This window comes from Aphelocoma coerulescens, chromosome 1, assembly GCF_041296385.1.
Source record: "Aphelocoma coerulescens isolate FSJ_1873_10779 chromosome 1, UR_Acoe_1.0, whole genome shotgun sequence".
NCBI lineage: Eukaryota > Metazoa > Chordata > Aves > Passeriformes > Corvidae > Aphelocoma > Aphelocoma coerulescens.
Genome location: NC_091013.1, coordinates 83,148,408 through 83,165,485, shown reverse-complemented (window position 1 = coordinate 83,165,485; position 17,078 = coordinate 83,148,408). Strand labels below are relative to the sequence as shown.

The 17,078-nt window shown below is 43.1% G+C and overlaps 1 protein-coding gene across 2 annotated transcripts in view; it reads left to right on the top strand.

Annotated features, from left to right (window-relative positions):
• Positions 1-16,192, top strand: part of HEPHL1 (hephaestin like 1) — a 34,911-nt gene extending 18,719 nt beyond the window's left edge. For both annotated transcript variants that reach the window (XM_069030874.1, XM_069030882.1), the window contains 11 exons: positions 314-464; positions 1,651-1,863; positions 4,400-4,613; positions 6,175-6,314; positions 7,376-7,516; positions 10,482-10,588; positions 11,081-11,303; positions 12,051-12,190; positions 12,812-12,971; positions 14,284-14,373; positions 14,452-16,192. In XM_069030874.1, coding sequence (XP_068886975.1) covers positions 314-464; positions 1,651-1,863; positions 4,400-4,613; positions 6,175-6,314; positions 7,376-7,516; positions 10,482-10,588; positions 11,081-11,303; positions 12,051-12,190; positions 12,812-12,971; positions 14,284-14,373; positions 14,452-14,654 — 1,782 coding nt within the window. In that variant the 3' untranslated portion in view covers positions 14,655-16,192. The remainder of the gene's footprint in view (positions 1-313; positions 465-1,650; positions 1,864-4,399; positions 4,614-6,174; positions 6,315-7,375; positions 7,517-10,481; positions 10,589-11,080; positions 11,304-12,050; positions 12,191-12,811; positions 12,972-14,283; positions 14,374-14,451) is intronic.
• The last annotated feature ends 886 nt before the right edge of the window (positions 16,193-17,078 follow it).

The window sequence follows — 17,078 nt, the reverse complement described above, 5'->3', positions numbered from 1 at the left end:
AGAGATTAAACAAATGTCACTCCTCGGGGTAAAAGCTGAGCTAAAGGTGTGGTTAATAAGACAAAATCGTAATTTCCTAATATTCTGGCTCTTCCCTAGCTTTTCTGTCTTTTCCGTGCAATGAATACTTCTTTTCACACCAGGTAATGGACACTTTATTTATCCTTCTGGCTGCTGAAAAAGGTGCCAATCCTTGTCTCCATGTAGACTTAGTGAGAAGGTGGCTTCAGGGAAAAGAAGGCTTTGTTATAAAAACCTCTTCATTTTTATTGAATAGACTTTTTTTATGTCTTGTCCTCCTTCTTGTCTACAGAAAGGAATAGACAGAGAATTTTACCTCCTTTTTTCAATCTTTGATGAGAATGACAGCTGGTATCTGAACAAGAATATTGAGGCATTCACTGGAGACCCTTCAAAAGTAGATGAAAATGATGCTGATTTCATGGAATCCAACAAAATGCATGGTATGAAATACCTAATATCTCTTAATGATACCTTTTTTTCAATCATATTAGGAAGATGGGTTGGCAGGTTTTATCATCATTCACAGCTCACTGCACTGCACGGGAGAGTGAGCTGGAAAGCTGTCAGTCAGATTATATTCAGCTCCTGATGCCCTCAGAAAGCATGTTGAAACCCCAGTCACAGTAGCAACAAATGCATCCACCTACCAACTACACCTGGAGAAAGGGAACAGAGCATTGGTTTTAGATACAACAGTTCTGTAAAAAGGCACAATGCCAGAGACAGGCATCAGCTGCAGAAGAAGCCAATGTTCACTAGTGTTTTAAATTTCACTGCTGGTCTTAGCACTGACTTAGGCAGTAAAGTCCACCTGCTCTGCTCTGCTCTACCATTTGGGCAGTGACCACCTCTGGAAGAGAAGAGGCGAAAACTAGGGGAATGGCCAAAAAGATTTTAAAACATCATTTCTGGATGAAAGTATCTGACTTCAGCATAGATCTCCTCGAAGGTATCCCTGGGATGACAGACTTGAGCAAATCACATAACCTTATCTTTGCTTTAGATACATGTTGTTAGAGAACCCTGGGGCTTTCTGGACCCATCTATTTTATTCTTCCACTATGAGATGGATCTTGTACTGAAGTTTTGTGCTTTAATAGCATCTTTCATACATTGAACACAGAGAACATTTGAGGACTAGGGAGTTTAGCCTCCTAACACCCTTGTAAAAGAAAGATATACATTTAGGAAGTAAAGGTGGAAATCAAAGGTCAAAATCACATAAAAAGGCTCCACCAGAACTGAATTTGTAACTCAGACTCTTTATGACCCTCTCCATAGCCTTAATGACCTAGTTATACATTTTCCAGGCTGAAAGGAGGTACCTAATTTGTACACTTGGCTGGTGCTTGGGAGGCACACTGAAAAGCTTGGAGGAGGAGTGCTCCATCCCTGCAAAGGGCTATTACAAGATTTTACAGGCTAAAACCCAAGAGGTAGAAGTTCTGAGTTTATAGGAATAGCATTTAGATGTTAATTTGGTGTCCTCCAGTGCTACCCTTGCTTCACAAAATGCCCCTTTAGTGACTTGCTGAGTTATGAGTCTCTGGCCAGGGAGGTGTTAGGAGGCTGTCTAATGGGTTTCTGTGGACCTGCTGCTAACCAAGATTTTTCCTTCTCCTCCAGCTGTCAACGGCTACTTGTATGGCAATCTGCCAGGCTTGACCATGTGCAAGAATGACAGGGTCTCCTGGCACCTCATTGGGCTGGGCAGTCACTACGACATGCACGGGGTCCATTTTCAAGGAAACACCATTGACTTGAGAGGGACGACGAGGGACGGGCTGGCCTTGTTTCCTCATTTATCAGGGACAGCACTAATGCAGCCAGACCGTGTGGGTATGTTCATGAACTGATCTTGGTTGTGTGGCACTTGCAGATACCAGTCAGTCAAAATGACAGTCAGTGAGATACTCTGCTCTGCACAAGGAGCATGCTTCCTGAAAGCATGGAGGCTGTGGGGACCTGGCATAGCTGAGAATTCAGGCTGGGTTACTTTTCTGGGAAGGTGTGTAAATCAAATATGCATGTGCACCAAAGACTAGAGGCTCTAATGACCTTGGGACAAGTAGAGCAGCAGGCAGAGAGATAGTTAACAGGATGCTTACAGAATTTCTGGAATTCTCCAAACAGACTTTTTTAGAAAAGCAAATCCACTGCCAGGTGGATAGTCAGCATCATTTAAGGTATTTTAGGACTTCAACAAAAGCTTTTCAATAATAGTCAGTCTTTAGGAGTTTCTTCAGAAGCTTATACATTAAAGGTACTTTTAAATCTCATGGGTGATCCAGTGATTCATACTTCAAACTAGGAGAGTATGAGTTGTTTGCTGGAGACACCAAATAAGCTTCATAATACAGAGTACAACATGACTTTGCTTTACACTGGTGCAACTCTGTTTAGATCAACAGAATCATCAGGGTTGTATAAGGCTGTGCCAAGGGCCGTTCTTGGCCAGAGCACCTGATAGAAATGTACACTGGAGTTGTATTTGTGCCAGGTTAGACCTCTGTTGCAGGTGCCTGTAAGACAGCTGAAAATTTTCTTGCGCAAATCCAAAACATTTCCACCATCTGTCATGAAACTGCACTGTAGAACTCACACAAAACAACTATTCTAAGGGATTACTAATTTTTGGCTAAGCTTCTACCAGCAATAAAGGAAATTGAATGAATTACCAGATCTTTACAATCACTAATGCATGTGATTTTTTAAAATTACATGTTATTTTATCATTTTCATCACTTTTTCCCCTGAAGCACAGGAAATGGATTGAGATCGAGTCTGGACAGAGCTATGCTTCTAATTTTAGTTCTATCACATGCAAAGCAGCTGTGAAAGTGCTTTCCTCCTTCACAGAGTGCTAGCAGGTGGACAGCATCATGGTCAACTTCTGCTTGAGTAAATGGGAAGGAGAGAAGGAGAGTATAAGTACTAAAATCTGCCCATGAATATGCCAAGATATGCTCCCACAATCACTACTGTCTTTGACCACCAGAGCTACCAAAGGAAAAAAAGGCCCATGGTGGCTTGGCCTTTTGTGAAGGGAATGCAAAGGGTCAGAAAGTTGCAGTTTATCTCAACTGTGCATATAAACAAATGGTTATAAGCAGGTATTCTTGTGTAGTGGGTCTGTATCGCTATTGCAAAGAGGCCTCCATTATCCTGATTACAATGGACAAACTGCAGGGGATGAGTGGAGAATCTCTTGCACTGAAGGCTGGTACAGTGGCTCTGTGCTCAGGGACAAGGAACCAGCAGCTCTGAAACACACCCCTTGTTTTTCCATGCTTTTATTGAGCTTTGCAATGAATGCTTCCTTCTACGTCTTCTTGTGTTCCTTATGGGCATGTCTGCAGCACTGGCTTGCTGGCAGTGGAGACTCACTGGCAAGCTTGTTCCTGCTGCCAGACATCTAAGTGCTCTTCAGAGTTTCCTTGGCAAAGCTAATCTAACTCAAATAGTTAGAAGTAATTTACAGTGATTTTTTGAGCAAAGATGGCTAGTGTTTCCTGTGGAGCAAAACAAGGTCAGGTCCTGCTGGGTCCTGCACTTGGTTCACAGTAACCCCATGCAATGCCAAGGGCTGGCGGCAGAGTGTCTGGAAAACTTCTCAGCTGAAAAGGCTCTGGGGGTGCTGGTGACAGCAGCTGAATATGAGCCAGGGTGTGCCCAGGGGGCCAAGAAGGCCAATGGCATCTTGGCCTGGATCAGCAATTGTGTGTGTGGCCAGCAGGACCAGGGCAGTGACTGTCCCCCTGTACTCAGCACTGGTGAGGCCACACCTCCAATCCTGTGCCCAGTTTTGGGCGCCTTGCTACAAGAAGGACATTGAGGGGCTGGAGTGTGTCCAGAGAAGGGCAGTGGAGCTGGGGAAGGGTCTGGAGCACATGTCTGGTGAGGAGTGGCTGAGGGAGTATTAAGCCTGGAGAAAAGGAGGCTCAGAGGGGATCTTCTCACTCTCTATAAGTACCTGGGTGTTGATCTTCTCTCCCAAGTAGTAACAAGTGACAGGAAAAGAGGGAATAACCTCAGGTTGCATTGGTGAGTTTTAGTTCATTGGAGCAGGCTGCCCAGGAAGTGGTGGAGTCACCATCCCTGGAGGTATTTAAAGATTGTAGATAGGGCATTTAGGGACATGGTTTAGTGGTGGACTTGGCAGTGCTGGGTTAAGGGCTGGCTTGATAATCTTGGAGGTCTTTTCCAGCCTGGTATATTCTATCATTCTCTGTAAACATCCCCTTGCTTGACTTTCCATACAGCATCATAGATTAGGTTTGTCTGAGGACAGATCAGAGATGAACATAGGACCTAATTTGCCTACATGCTCTTCAGGTTTTTTAATTGCTTAAATCTCGTGCGTTTTTCTTTCCAGGCACATTCAAAGTGGTTTGCAGGACTTTCGATCACTTTGTTGGTGGGATGAAACATCTCTACGAGGTCAGCAGCTGCCGCAACACCACCCAGGCCCAGCAGCAGCGTGGAGCCATGAGGCTCTACTACATTGCTGCAGAGGAAGTTGAGTGGGACTATGCCTCAAATAAGAGCTCGGCACCAAAGATTTACAACGTCAGCAGCAATGAGGAAAGGTACCCAAACCAAAAAACAGTTGTGGGCACAGGGCACACTTACAGTGGAGGGGAAACTTTGAAGCACCTTTTCATGACACCAGCCTGGTATTTTTTAGGAGGAACTCTTCCCCAAACATAATACAAGAAAATGTATTTATAAAGTCACAGCCTCTCAGACTAGACTAGTTCACACGCACCAGTTTCAAATGCTGTTGAATTCAAGAAGGCTTCCAAGTTTGTGTTCCAGCCCTGGCTCAACCTTACCACGATGCCCCCTGACCCCCTCCTCTCCCGTACTCTCCCCAGCCTTGCCATTCCAGTGCTCTGGTTTTCATAGAGGAGAAACCTACGTACCTGTTCCAGATGTGAGGTCCTCTAGGCAATATAGATGCGTGAAGGGCATGCTGAGCCTGCTTTTCTGCAGCATAGTAGTCCCTGGATCCCCTGAAAAGATCAGAACATAAGTAACCTTGCAAGTGAATCACTGTACTGCGTTAAGGAATAAAAAAGTTGTGAAAAAAAATACACATTCCAGATCATATTGCATAGACTGGCCTGTGAGGACACTTTGGTGAAAGCAAAAAGGAAAATACATCAAAAATAAACCTTAGAAAAGCATGTGGGAAACTGCTTCTTGAACAGAGGAAGAGGAGTCTGTAAAAAATACACCTGAAGAGTCACAGGTGATGATGTGAGTTTAAAGAAAACATAAACTCTAGTACTGTCAAAGGCTGCTGTTGCACACACAGTTCGCTACTACAACAAGCAGTATCCCTGGGGTGTTTTTTGATTTTATTTAGTGTATTGTGGGCCAAACTTACAACTCCCCTGCCAGGGGCACCTTGGAGATGAGCGGCCAGGAGACAGCTGCTCCCGGAAGAGGGTGAACACTCTGCTGCACAGTGGGTTGAGAGTGTCCTCTGCCGGCGACTCAGCCCTCTGGGATCCCATGGGAGCAGCAACAAACTGCGGGTAAACCTGGAAAGCATCCCCTTCCAGGTGCAGAAGGGAAAACACATTTCTCCCTTTATCGTCATGCTGGGAAAGCATCCAACCTGTGCCGTACACAGCAGCAAGAGGGAAGGGTAAAGCAGCTCCCTTTTATCTCAGATGATGGCATTTGTTTGAGAAGGTCAAGCTTTGATTATCATCTTCCCGTGGCTGACTGATAGCCAAGATAGGGAAAGCTGCCATCATGATAAGAGGATTCAGGTTTCCAGGGACAGGCAGTATCTTTTATTGGAGTGAATGATGCAGCTGGAGAGAGCAACTGAAACCACTCTTACCCTGCACTTCATCTCTGCTCTGACAGCTTTGGTGAAGAATTTGTGTTCACAAAGTTTCTTGGAGAGGGAAATTTATCCTCAGCTTTACCTGTTTGAAGAGGGTGTGCATTCAGTGAGGATTATCACTCTTCCTATTTGCTGCTTAAAACCTCTGGCATCTCTCGAGGCCTTCACATTAATCAGAACGTTGGATCAAGCTGTACATTCTCATTAAATCTATTGTGAATAACACAACAGTTACTAGCTCTTAGATATATAAGGTTTAGTGCTTTTATTGCCTTTTTATTTTGCAGCTATGGGCATGTTTTTCTGAGCCAAGCAGAAGACCTGATCGGTTCAAAATACAAGAAGGTGGTTTACAGGGAGTACACAAGTGGCGACTTCACACAGCGCAAAGTGAGGACAGAAGAGGAGGAACACTTGGAAATCCTGGGCAAGTAGATCTCATGTCTCCAGACCAAGCCTGTCATCAGTGAGAGGACTGCTTTCCAAAAACTAAGATGTTTTCCAGCTTTTTTAAGATGGAAAATAAGGAACACTGATGCCTCTTCCGAGTTATCAGTAACTTTAAAAACTATTTATTAAATTGCTGAGTGTAAAGATGCTTTTCCAATTAAAGAATTCATTCTTGAATGTGAATAAGGAATATCCTAGGGAGTGCTATAATGGCAGTTCCAGGATTCACCTTAGCTTCAGAGCTTGTAACATGGGGGAGACTCTTGTAAACAGATTAAGACAATATTAAGGAGCTGGATTTGTATCTGCAATTGGGCAAGGCGTAATTTTACCCATCATAAAATAACCATCAACTCATGTTTTTAATGGGGTGAAAAGCAGGCAACAACTGGTCATAAAATAGTCATAGAATTACAGAATATCATGAGTTGGAAGATCATTGAAGTCCAACTCCTGGCCCTGCACGTGTCACACCCTGTGCCTGAGAGCATTGTCCAAGCGCTTCTTGGACTCTGTCAGGCTGGTGCTGTGACTGCTTCCCTGGGGAGCCTGTTCCAGTGCCCAACCACCTTCTGGGGGAAGAACCTTTTCCTAATATTGAAACTAAGCCTCCCCTGACACAGTTTCATACGGTTCCCCCAAGATAACCTTCCCTAGGAAAATATTCACCATTTCCTTTTTTAAAGGACAAGAGTAAAAAAAAAAAAAAAGTTTACAAAAAAAGGTGGCAATTACCAGCTTAAGAAATAAAACTTTGAAATATTCAAAAACCATCCTCAGGAATTTTCCTTAAAAACCAGCTGTCCAAAGATCTGTCTTCAGAGTGAACAATTCTCTTAATTGACTGAAAAGGCATTATTTATACATATGGAGCTTTTCATCAGCTGAGATAAACCAATTTTGATGGCTTTCCTGGAAGAATAGAAAAGCCCAAGGGTTTTGATAGAGACCTTGGCTCCACTCCTAGGCCAAGCGATTGAAAGGCTGTTGAATTCAGAAAAGCATCATGAATCACTGGCATCTTCTGATTGAATTTAGGGCCGTTACTCCATGCTGAGGTTGGTGACTCTGTACTGATTGTATTTAAGAACAAAGCCAGCAGGCCTTACTCAATAAGTGCACATGGTATAGAAGAAGTGGGTTGTGAAGAAGAGCCTGAGACACCAATTACCCTCCCTGGTAAGGCTCCCTTTTTTTCCCCCCCTTCTTTTCTTTGAGCTACAAATGCTGTATATAAAAGCTTTTTAGCACATGATTGATACTCCCTCTTTCAAGATTGCCCATGTCTGTATGTTCTCCCAGGCATAATACGCTCAACATTTATTCAGCTACAGTTCTGAGTTGTTATATATGTAGGTTCTTGATCAAGTGAGCATGTTTGGGCAGAGAATGAGCCTTTGTTCCTATCATGGGTAGAAAGAGGAATGTAATATCACTGGACAACCTCCAAAAGAGAGAGAAGCAGGCCCATAATCATGGCAAGAGAAATGTGAGCCTGTGCTGCATTTGGCTCCAGACAGACACTCTAAAAATGTTTTAGAAACTTTCAAACTTGGAGGTAAGAATTGCAGATGGTAATATTAACTCTGCCTCTCTGAAGCTACACAGAATTGGCATTTGCATTCAGAGTCACTCATAAAATGCAAAATGTAGCTGTCATGCAAATTAGCAATCTTTGGAAAAGTGTACCAAGTATGCCTCAGTCTCTAATGAGGGAAATAGTTTTTCATACACAAAAATACCTGTTAAACTTTTTGAACATCAATCTTTTTTGTTGAAAATTGAACAATTGTTTTTGTTTCTAAATCCCTTGCAACTTTTTTCACAGTATTTGTGAACTTCAGTGTGAAACCAAATGAAAAGACATTTTGATGTAATAAAGCTCTTTGCAAGCTGAAATTCCTTTCCTGTGAGCAGCTGTATCAGTACAGTAAAGTTACACAGAAACTCATGTCCAAATATGAGCCACCATCTGCCTTGCTGGAGTTTGATGAATGTATACCTGTGGTTAATACATGGGCGGGGGGGGGGGGGGGGGGGGAAGGAGCTGATTTATACATGATTCAGTTGTTTTGTTATTTGCTCCATGATGTCGTTGAAGCTGTTAGGCTGGCAGTTGAAGTGTAACAACGGGAACACACCTGTCATGTCTCCTGTGTCCACATGGGAGCAGGCTCGGGATGAGTTAGATGAGGGAAGGTGTCTGTGAGAGTAAGCCAAAAGCGTTCTTCAGCAAGATCTAAGAAGAGACTTTTCCTTAGGAGTTTGGAAAAAGCAGTTAACATAGAAAACAAATCCCTGAAAACAAGAAAAATTTCTGGGCACCTCAGTCCCCACCACCATCATCTGGAAATCCTCACTGTCTGTCTTCCTAGGCCAGGCTGGAATGCTCACCCCAAACTAGCCAAAGACTGTCTAATTCTACTAAATCCTAAATCACTCATCAGACAAATTTGCATCCTGACAAACTGTACTCCTGAGAGCTCTGCCAGCTCCTAAAGAAACTGTGGGGGACATGGTAAATAGATGCAGAGAGCATATCCATAGCAGCCTAAGTTAAATCAGCTCTCATCTGCCACAGCTTTGTTCCCTCCCTGTCCATTCTTCCATTCATCCATAGGAAGAAAAGGGAGAAAGCATCAGTTTTCCTCATATTTCTCTCTCACTTCAGGGGTTATGCCATATTTGCACTTCAAAGATGGGTCTCCAATGCCTTCTGAAATGTGTCAGCTTTTAAATAAGGTGGAGATTTTTTCCATCTACAGCCTCCAAATATCCTGAGGTGAGGAGTAAAAAGCAAGGAAGGGGAGGAGGACCATGACCAGCCTCCCTTCTCAGATCACACCCTCTAAAAAGAGGTGATGATATGTAGGTTAGATACAGGTGGATGAGAAACTTCCCTGGCCTATGTCTCCATGACAGACTTACTGTCTCCATGACATGGTGCTTATCCTGTAAGAGTAAATGACTGCAGTACTTACATGAGACCCATCTCATACTGTATGAGAGTTGAGAGTCACCATTTTTTTGTTTTTGTAGTTACTGCTGTACAATAAAACCCACTGCTGCATGATGCATGAACAGTGTAGTGGCTCAGTGACACAAAACTGGGCTCAGTCACTTCCCAACCCTTTAGGCTTGAAAACTCTCCTTGTCTAGATGCCCACAGCTATTGGCAGCTGTTGGGTTGTAGCTGTACTAAAACCGTGGTTCTGTGATTTCCTTGTTTTCACCTGACTCGTAGCATGTCCCATGATGCTCTTGGCTGTTGTCACCCTGAAAGACTTTTGGGACAGAGATTGCCTGGTTCAACACTTCTCCACCACTTAAAAGGGCAAGGTGTTGACCACGTCTTGGTCTCCTACCCTTTCCTGCAGTACCAGCAAAAAAACAAAGCAGGGAAACACAGCACAGGCAGTTCATCTGAACACAGATGTTTGTGTTCAGTGGAGAGAACTGATTGTCACCCAAATAGATAATTTCCTCATCCATTCGTTAGGGGTTTTTTAAAATCAGAGGTCAGGGAATTTCTGCTCAGGGAGGATGTGGAAGAGATTATGACATTTGGCAAGGGACAGAGGTTGCTCTGGGGAGCAAGTTCTTATCTGGAAGATGAAAGAACACCCCTGTGTCTCCCAGACAGCAGGTTGGTATATATTCAGCTCTCCTGTCTGGGCCCCCCCCGACACACTTCTGCAGCACCCTCTGCAAAATCCCAATGGCAACTGCCACTTCTTTTTGCCCTTTTCAATTGAGAAGGTCCAAGAAACATTTTATGGGCTTGTCTCCCAATGTCTCAACTGACCTTAAGCACCAGCAGCTAAGATCATCTAATCACTACAAGTTTTGCCAAGGGGAAAGATGAAGAGTCCTGTCTATAAACTTCCTTCTGTGGGATGCCACTTTTGTCAGTATCATTTGCAGATCTTCTTTTCCCAGGCAATCTGCCCTCATTTACACCACTGGAACCTCACTGACCACCTGGAAGGCAGAATTATATCCCTATCCCATTGCTGCATGCTTCCACAGGTAGTTTTGGTGCAGACAACTCTTTGATGAGGAGGGTAGCAGTTCTGAGTTAGATACTATTCAAAGCCTCTAATACCCAGCTGCTCAAGGTAAAATTGTTCTCTCTCTGTTTCAGGGGAAATAAACACCTACAGGTGGAACGTCCCAGAACAATCCGGTCCTGGCAAAACAGATCCAAACTGTATCACTTGGGTTTATTACTCAACAGCAAATTTTGTTAAGGTAACCGTGAAATGGCCATTAAAGCTTGCATTGCTTTGGCTAACACGTCCTGCCTTGTGTAATGTTTCTGAAAGGATCCTGCTTCTTAGCTGGGAGAAGACCACAGGCTAGAGAAACCATTTACAGAGCCAGATGCTTTGTCCTCTGATAACAGTTGTACATGCTTGGGTAATTTAATCTACTTAAATCCCAAGGGATACACCACAGTAATGTGATTTCCTCCTTAAAGGATAGTTGAAGGGATTTGGGGTGAAGACAAAACATTACACAAGATCACAGAATCACAGAATGAGTAAGGTTGAAAGGGACCACTGGAGATCATTGCTTTGGTAAATTAACAGAGAGACACACAGAGAAAGAAATTTTTAATCAGACTGGGGTTTTTTTTCATCTGATAGGAAAAAGCAATTTAAACTTTAGTTAATCTGTATCTATCTATTTCACAACTGGATGAACTGAAAATCTGTAACACATGTATTTATTTTATTTCAGGACACATACAGTGGTCTGGTTGGGCCTCTTGTGGTTTGCAGAAAAGGAACTTTAGATGAAAGAGGTCTAAGGAAAGACATCGATCGTGAATTTACTCTTCTGTTTATGGTGTTCGATGAAAATGAATCCTGGTATTTGAAAGAAAATATTGAAACATACCTTCATAAGGATCCTGATGGTTTTAATTCCACTAAGAATTTTGTAGAAGGCAACTGCATGCATGGTATGTGGGACTTGGTGGCAGCAGGCAAGAGGAAAGAGGTTTATTTTTCACAGCCCTTTTAGGAAGACATTGGACTTAGCCTGCAGTTACCCAACCACGCGACAACTTCATAAACGGCGATGGTGGAAACAAAAAGATTTCACGAGGCCCAGCCAAGATATTTTTCTAACAAGATAGTTTACTCTTACACTCTTGGGAAGAGGCTGCCCTGCCAGAATTCCCCTGTCATTTGGGAGCCGTGTTCCTCCAAGGCTTTTTTTTTAGGAGCATAAGGATGATATTGTAGAACTGCAGCTGTAGTAGCAGCCAGCCCAGGAGCCAGGCAGAACAGACTGGACGGGGACACACACAGCCCTGGCAAAACAAACTTTTCTTTTGCAGCTGGTACACATTTTAGGCAACAATTTTATTCTCTCTTTTTCCATGTGGCTTCTTTTGCCATGTGTCTTCTCAACATAAATCCAATTTGTTCAGGAGTTCAATCTCAACCAGTAAAAGTCCAATTTGATGCTTTTCAAGGCATGATGATGTATAGTTACATGATTTGGAAACTGAAACAAAAGCATGACTGTCTCCTGCAGTGGCAGTGGTCACTATGGACAGCACTTGTTCTGACCACACACGCCTGTCCTCTCTCTGCCCAAACACTCCTTCTCCCCTGAAAGTGCAAAGGGTGCCTGAAGTGGAGGTTATCATCACCCATACCATGGTCAGTTATTAATCATTCCTATTTTGTCATTCTTCCAGCAATCAATGGGAAGATTTACAACAGTCTCTTGGGTCTAACGATGAATGAAGGTGATAGGACAAACTGGTATTTGATAGGAATGGGCAATGAAGTGGATATCCACACAGTTCACTTCCATGCACAGACCTTCATCTTCAAGGTTGGTAAAATAAATCAAAGTAAAACTTTTACAGTGTGATGGGAAATTTATAAGAGAAAAAAAAAATTCTAGATTTCCAGCCTGGTTTTGTCTCTTGGGCACAGAGCCCTGGGCTGATGCTGAGGTTGGTGGGAGTTTTGCATTTGAAGGGAATATGAAATTAATGAGATCCTTGCAAAGCCTCTATTACTCTGAGCCTGTTATAAAATATGAATACAGGGCACTATTAGAGGACATGGTTAGGTGGGTTAGAATATGTGTTTACCCATTGGTATAAGGGAAGATACAGGGAGAAAATTAGAGAGAGTTATGCCAGCTTAGAGTATGGTTTTACACTGTGACAGTTTGCCACCGGCAGGACTACCTGAAAAATCTATCTTTCAAAGAAACACCTTTGTTCAAACAGCAGTTAGAGTCATCAGGAGGGGTCAGCTTTTGTTATTTAATTGAATAAATGAGAGCTGTCCACAGACCTCAGTTTCCCTGGATGATGCTCACTAGAAATGTATGAGAAGCATCTGATCTGCCTTAAGGAGCTGGAAGTCTAACTGGAATATTTCAGTGCCCATGGAGGGGTATTTGAGGCATGACTCTCACAATTCTGGTTTTGCTTTGCCACAGACAGATAAGGACCACAGAGGAGACGTATATGACCTTTTCCCTGGGACTTTCCAGACAGTTGAACTGATAGCAGAAAACCCTGGAACGTGGCTTCTGCACTGTCACGTGGCCGATCACATCCATGCTGGCATGGAGACAACCTACACCATCAATCAATCAGGTGCAGTATCAGCAACATCCTAGGACTCAGAGGTGGTATTGCAGCACAACTGGATGGAAGGCAAGGTGGAAAGGAAGAGAGCTCACCTGTGCACTGGTGGGAAGCACCTATAGTGCCATGGCCAGTTAGCAGTGATAAGAGACAGGACAAACACCCCTAATGACATGGCAAAGGCAGCAATCTTTGGTGCACTTTGCTGCAACTTGAAAGCAGTTGGTGCTTCATAAGTGCCCTTCTGAGACAATGGCAGCCTAGGGACCATTTGTCATTTAAACGTGGTGCAGCAAACATCTGCAAAGCTGTTTTTTAGCCTTTTCACCACAGTGTGTGGGAGTTCCTACAGCCTGGCATGGTGCTGGTTTCTTCCTGTGACCCCTGACTACTCACAGAGCTTTTGGGGCTCCTCCCTGCATAGGCAGACACCAGCTGAGATAAAAGGAGCTCCAGAAAACCTTTGTTCATCTTGTTCAAGAAATAGGTGATCTCTGGAGTAAGAAAAGTTGGCAAACTTTTTGAGTGGTGCTTGTTTCTTCCAGCAAATGTGAGTGAAGCCAAAAGTGTTTTGTGAGCCTCTTCACATCACATAACTTCACTAAACATCTGGATCCAGCATCTCCTGCCTAGGTCCCCACTGTGCTGGCTACACTCCTCTACAAGGGTTGGAGCAGTGCCAGCAGGCACACCTCATACCTCTAACCCTGTAGCAGCATGGTGACAAATGTAGATGCCAAATGTAGCCAAAGTACTCCTTCCTTGGATATGATGAATTTATTTGATTCCACATATTCATGTGGGCTGTGAGATTTCAAATGGACAAGCAAATGCAGAAGTGTATCATGGAATGGTTTGTTTTGGAAGGGACCTCAGAGATCCTCTAGTTCCAACCCCCTTGCCATGGACAGGGACACTTTCCGCTATACCAGGTTGTTCAAGGCCCCATCCAGCCTGGCCTTGAAACGCTGCCAGGGATGGGGCATCCACAACTTCCCTGAGCAACCTGTGCCAGTGCCTCTCCACCCTCATAATAAAAAATGTATTCCTTATGTCCCATCTAAATCTACCCTCTTTCTCTTGAAAAGTTACTCCTTGTCCTATCACTACAGTAAGTAGTGGAGTAACAGAGATGCCTACAGAAAAGGGGGATGTTGCCCATGGAGCTGCCCAGAGGAACAGCTGTGATGATCTAATCACAATTTCTGTTCAGATCAACAAGGTAGAAATAATGAAATAAAGTCAACTCTACTTTTTCAAAAGAGAAAGAATTATTTATTAAGGCTTTCAACTTAACTATGCTTTTTTCATCTCTGAGAAGAGAGGAGAGAGTGGGAAGTTCCTTCAGAAGGAGGACACACAACTGGAGCATACAATACAACTACTGCAACAAATGGAACCACTGCAAAGGGTAAGGGTTTTTTAAAATGCTGTTTAAAACTCTTCAGATTCATGCATAGATTTCTCATTAACGACTCTCTTTTAACAGATTATGACAACAAAGTGGGCAACTTTTTCGGCAAAACTTTGAGTCCTGGAGAAGCCAGCCTGATACTTGCAGCTTTTTTTTTCATTGGACTTGTTCTACTGTCAACAGCATTAATCTTCTTCTGCTTCATCACCCACCAAGGAAGTAGAATCCATTACACAGCTCTGCATGACAAAAGTGCATTTCTGACAGATTCCCCGTAAATCCCCACTTTTAATATCGTTCACAGGGACTCACTGGATTTCACGACATAGAATCATAAAATCATTAAGGTTGGAAAATACCTCTAAGATCACTGAGTCCAACCATTAACCTAATACTGCCAGGCAACATGCTGCTAATAAAACTGGAGCAGGGCATATGCTGACAGTCCTACCCCATGGCCAGTGCTCACAAGAATGAACATGAGCTGTAGGGTTCAGCTCCAAGAGCCATCTACCACCCATCACCATTTCCACTCCTCTGGAGTTCAGCTGAGCTTTGTCAAAGATCCAATCTGGCAGCTGAGCAGAGCAGCATACATCTTGGCATCCATAAGGTTTCCACAGGAGTAAGGAGCAGGCAGCATGACATCCACATGCTCTGTGCAGAAAAATTGGGGTCACACTAGGAAATAAACACCACCAGGGACTGGCTTAAGTTGTCAGCTTCTGAAGGAGCAGGTGCTAATCTCCAAGTCCCTGCAGTTTCTCAAAGTCTGGCTCAATGAATTCACCATCATTCAAGTGATTCTCCCCTTTTTTTTGCTGTTAAATGAGGAAACTGTGTACCGGGGACAGATTTTTGAAGACCTACAAATAAATCTTAGAACCTGATGGGTTCAGCAGTGCCCCTGCTGTTAGTTTCTAACAGATTTTATTTATCTCTAAAAATCTAGCCCTGAGCAACCTCCAAGAGATTAATTGACTTTGTAATTGCTGCTTGTTATGGTCCTGATTCTGTACCTCTTCTTTGCACTGAGCAGCACCTCTCTCCCTACCTGTAATGAAGCCATCAGGAGGGTGATCTTTGTGCTCTGCGAGGCAGACAGACAGAATCAGGCCATGTTTAGTGATACTTGAATGTTTATAGCTCATTTTTAGTTAGATTTTGTTCATTCTTGCCTGCTCATGCCTGCTATAGCTCTTGCAGAGGAATTCCAGAACAAACGCCTTTGTAAAACTGTTTACACAAATTTGATTTTGAATGTAAATTCAAGTTGCTCTTTTGTTTTTTTCTAATTTTATTTTTTCCACTTCTGTATTTTAAAGTATTCAAAGGTAGGAAATTTTACTGTGCAACACTCTTACTGTAGCTTAAATGTGTCCTGCATTGATGTCCAGTCAAACAATATGTTAAAGTTTCTTGGATGTTTCTCAGTAATTTCTTTGTTTTCCTCAGTCATTTGAAAGCACACACATGAAGTAGAAATGCAGGACTGAGCCCTAATAGAATTTACATCATAGCAACAAACAAAACTTCCTTCTCAAAATCTTCCATTTGAGCTGGCAAAAACAGACACTCTAAACTCTTTCATCTTCCTGTTCTGTAAACATTAGAATTGGGGTCTCCTGTTCTGTGCAAAAACACTGACTGTCTGTGCAGAACATTTTTTCTCTGTATACATATAAAATTAAAGCCTTTCACTTAAACATGCACTATTAAGAAAAGATATTATTTGGTACTTCCCTTCTAGGGTAGCTAATGTGCCTGATGTTTTAGAAACAGAGTCGTAAGTATCTTTTGACTGTAGAAACTGGGCCACCAAAGTGATTACATTGATAATAAAAAACCCAGCTATTTGTATGAACCTCTTGGCACAGTTCATTTCCTCTGGCCCTCTCCTCAGCTGGACAATGGCTATGAAACGAGAACAAAGGCTCCAAAGGGCCCCAGGACATCACTGCTACCAAACCAGGTGACACAGCCTGCCACAGAGATCATGAAACATCACAGAAAGGGTAAAGCAATGAGTTTGCCATTGTCTGCCTGGTGCAGGCAGCCCTGTGCCAGCTGTGCCCTGACACCTGTGTTGAAGGACAGCATCTGTGTTGGGCTGAAGCACTGGCAGGAACAGAGTTAAGCAACAAAATGAACAGAAGATCAAGTCACCAAGGCAGGCATGTTCTCCACGGAATGCTGCAGGCCCTCAAATATGAAAAATTTGGACTATAAACTGGGATAGCAGTTGGAAACTGTCCTAAAACCAAAAGCTTTAAAGGTGACAAATGCAAGACCAGTCTTTAAAAATGTTCCAGAGGACTAAGCAGCTCTGTCAGCCATACAATGGGATCTGGCCGAAACTGTTCTAAAAACCAAACCAGGAAAGTGTCCAAAGGAACAGAAGAGAACATGAAAGAATTGATATTTTTTTATTTCCCCCAAAGTAAATTGTGCCTTAGGAAGGTTTTTGAAGGACTCTGCATAGGTAAGAGATGTGGATGAAATAACGTGCTTACATTTCCATGAGATCTTTGAGAAGGTCTTCAGTTAAAGCTTCTTAAGGAAATGAAATCACCATGGGATGAGGAGTCCATGGAGGTTAAATAACTGGTTAAAGGACAGTGAAAAAGCAGTCAGATTTAATGTTGAAAGTCACTCATAGGGTGCTACAAGGACCCTTGCTCTTCATTGTTTTATCTAAATGT